The sequence below is a fragment of the Apium graveolens genome, chromosome 11 (genome assembly GCF_009905375.1).
Source record: "Apium graveolens cultivar Ventura chromosome 11, ASM990537v1, whole genome shotgun sequence".
NCBI classification, from domain to species: Eukaryota; Viridiplantae; Streptophyta; class Magnoliopsida; order Apiales; family Apiaceae; genus Apium; species Apium graveolens.
Window position 1 is genome coordinate 75,781,394 of NC_133657.1, and position 8,911 is coordinate 75,790,304.

General features: G+C 37.6%; 1 protein-coding gene across 1 annotated transcript; it reads right to left on the reverse strand.

Annotated features, from left to right (window-relative positions):
* Positions 1-6,803: 6,803 nt before the first annotated feature.
* Positions 6,804-8,402, reverse strand: LOC141695603 (uncharacterized). Its single transcript, XM_074499840.1, has 3 exons — positions 8,081-8,402; positions 7,052-7,422; positions 6,804-6,962 (listed from the first exon to the last, which is right to left on the reverse strand). Exons 1-3 carry the CDS (start codon positions 8,400-8,402, stop codon positions 6,804-6,806), a joined length of 852 nt encoding a protein of 283 aa, XP_074355941.1.
* Positions 8,403-8,911: the final 509 nt, after the last annotated feature.

The window sequence follows — 8,911 nt, forward strand, 5'->3', positions numbered from 1 at the left end:
GCACATTTTGGTTCACAAGAAAATGCATGCTTTATGCAAACATGTTATTCCAGTAAGGCATGCTAAATGGCATTTGAGGCACACTAAATACAGCATTATAAGGATTATGTGCAAATGGCATATTAGCAAATTGTGCATTTAAATTCTATGTAGGCTAACCATTCATAGGCATAGCAGGCATGGAAGTCATGTTGGGAAAAGAAGGAGGTATAGACATGGAAGCAGGCATAGCAAGTTTGGAATTAACAGACAAATGATTAACACTACCACACTTAACACATATTTTTCTTGGTGCATATTTATCAGGTGTGTAGTTGTTATGTTTGTAAATTCCTACTTTCCCATTTCTATTATTTTTTCTTTTTGATTCTGTTTTAACCTCAATCTTTTCCAATCTGTCATTCAATTGCTTGATAGGCGGATGCCCAACATTATCTCTCTTTTCTTTTCTCGCTTGACTTGATTCTGAACAAAGTTTTTAGAAACTGATCCATACTTTTCATTTAACTTAGCTAACTTAGCTTTGCTAACTGGCTTTCTCTCAATCGATGAATGTGGTTCCTTGTCTTTCAACGGATAATCTTTTTGATTATTCAACGGATAATTTTCATCATTCATCGAATTCACATCTATTGAAAGTCCTTCAACCAGATTGAAATCAAGCTTCTTTTTGCTCTTTTTTCAGGCTACATCACAAAAGGATTCTATACCTTGAACTTTAGTAATTTGAGCATGGACATCTCTAGATGATTTCCATGCTTTAATTACTTCCTGTTCTCGTTCAAGCTGCTTCCTTAAAATCTCCTCTTTCTTTAAAGATTCAGTTAATTCATCCTTAGCAGTTTTACATTCAATTCCCAATTTTTCAAACTCAATAAATTGAGACTCTAGCACATTATTCCTCTCACTTAAAAACAAGTTATTTTCTTTGATTTTAGCATTTTCCTTAGTGAGAGACTGAAGAGTTACACGCAAATGATACAGCTCAGTAGACATGCCATTGATAGCATCATTGCACTCAGATTGAGTTAAATGTGCTAGGTTAGTGGTGATTACCTAATTACTGGATGAACTAACTTCTGTTTCATCTGATTTGGCCATTAGGGCTAGGTTGACAGTTTGTTTCTTCATCTTCATCCATTCCATCTGCAACCCAGTCATTCTCGTGTGTGATGAAAGCCCTTTCCTTTTGTTTGAGCAACTCAAAATATTTTTGCTTATAGTCAATAGGCCCAAACTTCTTCTTACTTGAATCATACTTTCTACACTCACTAGCAAAATGGCCTGCCAAGCCACATTTGAAACACTTGAATTTAGACTTATCAACCATGTTTCTGTTTGGCTTAGCTGCTTCAAAATTCTTCTTGAATTTGAGCTTGGAAAATCTCTTGGATAGTAATGCTAGATGCTCATCTATATCATCCATGTCATCTTGGCTCAATTATTCTTCATTTTCAGCAACCAGCCCTTTATTGCTTTCACAAACCCTTAAGTGTAACACGCAAGTGATATAATTCAGTAGACATGCCATTTATTGCATTATTACACTCAGCTTTAGTCAAATGAGCTAGATTGGTTGTGATTACTAGATTTCTTGATGAACTTGTTTCTGTTTCATCTGACTTGGCCATTAGGGCTTGATTGACATAGTTAATTTCTTCATCTTCATCTAATTCATCTGCAGCCCAGTCATTCTCCTGAGTTATAAAAGCCCTTTCCTTTTGCTTGAGCAACTCAAAGTATTTCTGCTTATAATCAACAGGCTTAAACTTCTTTTTGCTGGAATCAGACTTTCTACACTCACTAGCAAAATGGCTTGCCAAGCCACATTTGAAACACTTGAATTTTGAATTATCAACCATGTTTCTGTTTGGCTTGGCTGCTCCAAAATTCTTCTTGAATTTGAGCTTGGAAAATCTCCTGGATAAGAATGCTAGATGCTCATCAATATCATCCATGTCATCTTGGCTCAACTGTTCTTCATTTTTAGCTACCAAACCTTTATCTTTGCTTTCACAGACCTTTGATGTAGATTCAACAACTTCCACCTTCACCTTTTTCTCCTTCTCTAGTTCAGCAACTAGTGCAATGGATCCTCCCATCTTTCTTCCTTTCTCCATCCTTTTATCTTGTTCAATTTCAAGCTCACAGGTTTTCAGGATTCCATATAGTCTCTCTAAGGTGAACTCCTTGTAATCTTGTGAATTTCTCAATGAGACTGTCATTGGCTTCCACTCCTTTGGGAGAGATTTAAGGAACTTGAGGTTAGAGTCTTTTATCTGATAGACTCTTCCATGCAGTTTTAAAGCATTCAGTAGTTTCTGAAACCTACTAAAAATATCAGTAAGTGACTCACTTTCTTCACACTGAAAGTGCTCATATTGCTGAATCAAGAGTTGCATCTTATTCTGCCTAACTTGCTCAGTACCATCACAAATAATCTGTATTGTGTCCCAAACCTCTTTGGCTGTTTTGCAGTTGATGATGTTATCAAACATATCACCATCAACTCCATTGAACAATGTATTCATGACCTTCTTTTCTTTCTTGACTTGCTTAATATTAGGGTCTGACCATTCATGCCTTGGTTTTGGAACAGATGGCTCATTGCCAGTTGCAGCTCTCACTGGTACATGAGGACCTCTCTCTATGCAATCCACATAGGCCTCATCTTGGGAAAGAAGATGTAGGTGCATCACCTTCCAGTGATGATAATTATCTTTGTTCAGAAATGGAATTTTAACTCCAACATCCGTCGTGTTCATCTTGCTGTTTGTTGTGATCTTTACACTCTTTGTACTTCAAGAGCTTGCTCTGATACCAATTGTTATTCCCAAATAATGTAACAAGAATTACAGAAGGGGGGTTGAATGTAATTCTGGGTTCTTTTTCTGATTTTAAAATTGTCTTACTTAATATATAACGGTGTTTGATTTTGCAAGAAGTGCAAAATTGAAATAGAATAGAAATCAAAGCACAAAGTAATAAAACACAAAGTTTTAAAACTTTCTGGTGGATTAGAAATTAACCACCAAAGATATATATATATATATATATATATATATATATATATATATAGATGAGAACTCTGTGATGCTTGAATAGCACATATCTGCTTACAAGAGAACTTACAAACTTACAGAGAAATTCTTAACATATATAACTTTATTTATCTCTCTGAAAATTGTGCTTGCTTAGTTAATTTTTGGTTCTACTTGCTACACTTGGTTTATATATCATCAAGACAATAAGACAAACTTAATCTAGTCTAACTTCATGCTGCTACATTACTCTATCCAGCATCTTTGAATATCTTCATAATAGCATGGAAATGGTAATGCTTCTTTGTTCTCTAAATTCTACAATTAGGTTGCCACATTCCATTTGCAAACACCCGACACATGTGACTGTGTTGTCACTGTCAACTGCTATTTTGAATATTATCATCCGTCGGGACTGTTTTGATCATCCGTCGGGAGCCTTGTTGATTATCCGTTGGGAGTCTTTGTAGATCATCCGTTGGTAGCCTTTCTGTCACTTGACTCTATTTCACTTATACAGAATTACAAGACAACTTATTTTTATAATTAGCCAACATATTCTGTATATCAATCTAGAAGTCAACATGACTTAAGGAAATCTACGGAAACTACTAGACTAAAACAATATTGTTTGCAGAAATGTGCTACAATACTTATTGTTACATAAGCTGCACTCTCGATGGATGTTCAGTTGTCATCCGTCGGGACTATAAAGTTTATCCGTTGGGAATGTATAAGAGCATCCGTCAAGAGCTACAAAACACTAAGTTAAATCTACTAAGGTGTTTTGTTCAACTTATCATCAAGTTCATAACATATTCCTAACAAAGCTTCTGGAGGTGGACTGCTGGGGGCTCATGCCTTATAGCAGGTATGCTAAAATTCTTTAGCGCGTTTAAACTTTTATAAATTATTTTATGGCCCTTCTTGAGCTTACTCTGATTGGTTCAATCAGCTTCACTAACTCCTTGATGCTTGCCCACTCTCTTTCAGGCCAATGCTAATTTCAACGCCTTAGCTCTTCAAGGGCACAACCTGATGACACTGAACATTGCCTTAGAGAAAGCAAAGAACAAGTGGGAGAGAGAATCCCATGAGCGGGAGTCAAGGGCTTGCAGGATTTTATCTATCACAGAAGCATGGTAAAATAATTTTCATGATATAAAATCCATATAATATGCATACAGATCGTAAATTAAATCGAGGGATCGTTTCTAACCTTTAAAAGCGATCCAAGAACCACGAGCGGAGGTCCCTAGAAGCTGCTCCTCAAGTGTGAAGCACTCCACCGGTATCCACCAAGAAATCGATGTAATGGAGGATGAGGAGGTAGAGAGAATTAGGGTTTTGAAATTTTTTTAGGTTTTTTTTCAAAATAAGGGTTTATAATAGTATATTTAAAGGCAAAATTTTCAGCTGAAAATTTTCCCATAAAATATTATTATTATTAACCCTTTATTCATATTAACCTATTAACTAATAATTAAAACACCTTTTAATTATTAATCCTTTTTCTAAACACTTTAGAAATAATTCTCCCACTTGATTTAATTTCCAAAATTAAATTCTTAATTAATAATATTAAGAACTTTTCTTAATTAATTTATAATTAATTAAATCTCATTTAATCAATTATTAAATTTGCTAATTAATTATTTATTTCACAAATAAATAATTACCAGCTATTATTAATTAATTCCTCCACCATTAAATCATTCTCTTTTATGGTGTGACCCTATAGGTTCAATATTAAGCCGGTAGTAGAAATAAATAATAATAAAACTATTTGATCATTATTTATATAAATTCTCTAATTCATTAGATATGATTAATTAATTAATCATATTTATTCTACATCGTAAGGCATACTTCTCAGCATATCGTGACTATCCGGATAATACGAATTCACTGCTTAGAATACCAAGAACCCATTCAGTGAGTAGTTACCATACAATCAATTCCTTCCACCCTGCAATGTCATGATTAAATACAAGGCATGAAACTTGTGTCAAGCCTATCTTATTTAATCATTTGCTTTCCCATTCACTATGCTTAGTTCTATTTAATGTAAATTAGAAACTCCTTTCTAATTTCATTCACTCTGGCCAGAGATTCCTGAACTAGCATAAGTGGATCAGCATTGAACATTCTCTTCCTTCACTGGAAGGGGTAGATCCTTTATTGATCATACACTATCTTCGTGTACAAATTCCTATACCCAGTAGAGCCCTTATAATTGTCCCTGGAGACTAAGAACTAAACCAAAGCATAGTTCAGTATACACGAGATGACTATGATGACCTCAAGTCTAAGGATACTTGTACAACTATCACTATATGAACAACTACTGACACGTGAGTGAACTCCATCAGTTGTTCAGCTGTGTGAGTCATGTTCAGTGAACTTATTCTATAATAAGCACCTACATACTAGCTTTAGTGTCACCACACAAATGTCTATGAGAACAGACAGCCTTCGTAATGAAGCAAGCATAGTATGTACCGATCTTTGCGGATTATTAATTACCAGTTAATAATCCTACGACCAGGAACTATTTAAGTTTAGAGTTATCATCTTTTAGGTCTCATTATTATGATCTCATCACAATCCATAAAAAGCTTTACTCTAAACTGTGGTATATCTTATTTAAACACTTAAAATAGATAGAGCCCGCAATAAAAACAAAACAAGTCTTTTATTAATATCAATGAAATCAAAACAGATTACATAAAAGTTATTCCTAAATACTCATACATGATTTGACTTAGGACACATCTCTTTCAGGGCTGTGGTGGCTGAGGACAACAAAGCTGCACTCCAGAAGCAACATGAAAACCTTGCTAGGAGGAGATGATTTTCTTCAGCTGATGGATCAGTATGATAACGAGATGCGTTCGGTGAACATGTTGCTTGGTTGGAATTCGGCCGTTACTAAGGTCCCTGATGTTTATCCTGATATTTTTCAGCCAGAAGACTTCCTAGTCCTTGGGCTTTATCCGACACTGCCATGGTCGCCCAATTATCTGACTCGGGGCCAATCGTTGCTTCTCAACACTCCGGCTTCAACTCAAGCCATTCTAGCTCTAGGGGAAAAGTGCTTATCTATGACAAAGCCAAAAGGAAATCCCCTGCTTGAGGAAGCCCAGGTGGGAAAGCGCCGTCTAAAGGTCCCTTATATGGGAAGGTTCGTGAGCCCGTTCAAGAAAAGCGGATTCAAAATGAGGGTTCCTCCTCGTCCTTTTCGGGGGGCTCTGATAGCGAGACCAGTAGAGATGAAGATGACAAAGTGGTCACCAATATCGCATAGAATGGGAGTGAGGAAGAAGAAGGCTCCTCTAATTAGTAATCTACCGGCCTTGTATGGCCTATATCGACTCTTGTGGCTTTGATTTAAGACTTATTTATTCGTGGTCGTGTGTGGCCTTATGATATTCTAGATTTGTTTCCTATTGTCCTTTGGGGATGACTTGTGATCCTTCGGGGTCTTTTATCTTTTATGCAGTATTAGCATGTTTATTTACTTGTCTTTTATTTTTGGTATTTGGCCTTTAATGGCTTGCACTTATCCTATGCTCATACATAAATAATTGATAGACAAGATGATAAAACAAACTTGCATACATAGATAATATCCCAAAAAATGGGTTCAACCTTTACATGGAATATAAATGGTTTTATCGACCTTATTACTACGCAATTACTAAGTACTAGAAACATAAGTTGCTTGTGATAGACATGATAAACTCTTAGGTTTGATGTGTGTCAGGTTCGTGGGACCTCATCTCCACCCAAAGTTTTCAACTTGTAGAATCCTCGTCCTAGAGTCTTTTTGACCTTGTAAGGTCCTTCCCAATTCAGAGCTAGCTTCCCTTTCTCGCCAACTCCGCATGCCTCAATCTTCCTCAAAACCAAGTCTTCTTGCTGGAAAACATATCTTTAACCCTCATATTACAGTAGAGGGAGGCTCTGCGATGATACTCTGCATTACGGGCGTTGGCTTCATCTCGGACTTCATCAATTAGTTTGAGAGCGAGCCTCATGCCTTCTTCATTTGTTTCAGGTTCAAATTCTTCAACCATCGATGATTCATGGGTGATCTCAAGGGGCACCACTTCCTCGACTCTGTAGGCCAACATGAATGGGGTAGCTTCACGTGTAACTTTGCAGGTAATACGATATGCCCAGAGTATATATAACAATTCATCCACCCAAGTGTTTCTTGAGCGTTCAACCCTCTTCTTAAGTCCATCAAGGATGGTCCGGTTAGCGACCTCTACCTTCCCACTATCTTGGGGATGGGAAACTAAGGTGAATATGAGTTCTATATTGTTGTCATTACCATACTCCTTAAACTCTTCATTGTTGAACTGTTGCCCATTATCTGTAATGAGAATGCATGGGATTTCAAATCAACATATCACATTTTCCTAAAAAAATTTAGAAATTTGCTTGGTGGTTATCTTGACTAGTGCCTTAGCCTTAATTCACTTAACCAAGTAGTCAATGGCGACCACGATAAACTTCCTTTGTCCCGATGCCACATGAAATGGACCTAGTATGTCCATTCCCCACATCGTGAAGGGGATGGGGGAGCTAATGGACATAAACTTCTATGGGGGATGTCGAACTACAGGAGTGTTCCTCTGGCATCTATCATACTTCTTCACATAATCCTTTACATCGGCTAGCATTGTCGGCCAGTAGAACCCCAACTAGGTTATTTTATGAGCGAGTGCCCTACCCCCCAGGTGCTTTCCACAAATCCCTTTGTGAGCTTCCTTCAGTGCATCTTTAGCCTCGTGAGGTCTTAATTGCTTCAAATATGGGGATCACGAAAGACCTTTTATATAGAAGGCCTTCGATTAGAGAGTACCTCAATGCTCTCACTGATAACTTGCGCGCCTCTTAGGCATCATCTGGGAGCCGACCTTTCTGAAGGTGGTTCTTGACAGGGTCAATCCAGCAGCTCGTCAAGCCAACTGGTGCTTTTAAGTTTATGATATGAATTATCGGGGTCCTGAAGACTTGGAAGTAGATACTTCTTGGATATTTCTCGATTTCAGATGAGGCGAACTTGGAAAGGGCATCGACCGTAGTGTTCTCATCTCTCGGAACATGTTCTGCATACCATTCATCAAATTGAGTTAGTATTCCTTTCACGACCCTTAGGTACTTGGACATGGCATCATCTTTGGCCTCAAAGTCCTCATTAACTTGGGTAACAACGAGCCTTGAGTCTCCACAGATTTTAAGATTCTTTGTTCTCACAATTCTATCCAAGCCTAACCCGGGTATCAAAGCCTCATACTCTGCTTCATTATTGGTAGTTAGGAAGTCGAACTTCAAATCATATTCGATCATCAACCCTTCAGGGCTTTGCAAGACTAGGCCTACACCACTAGATTTTGTTTTGGACGCTCTTTCTAAATGGAGAACCCAATACTCCTTCAGAGTCAAGTCTTCTTCTTCTTTATCCTTCTCTCCTCCTTTCAGGGTTACTATATCTTGCCCCTGACTTCTTGGTCATTAATGGTGTATTCGACCATGAAGTCTGCTGATGCCTGAGCCTTGATGGTTGTCCAAGGCTTACACTTGACACCAAGACCTCCACCTGTAGCAAAATAAAGGGATTTTCCTCCTATAACAGACTTGGAAGGTCCAACACCAAGAAGGGTTGTGGCTTCAAGGGCTGATCCAAGTGATTTGATGCCCCTAGGAGATCCTGATGATCCAAACCCACCATTCACCAAATAGATAATGAATGCCCATATCTCGAGGAAGTTCAAGATGCCTACCATCAAAGCATATGATGGTATTGGCGACCCAGCTAACTATGCCAGGATGTTTTCTAACGCCCTATTACTATAGCC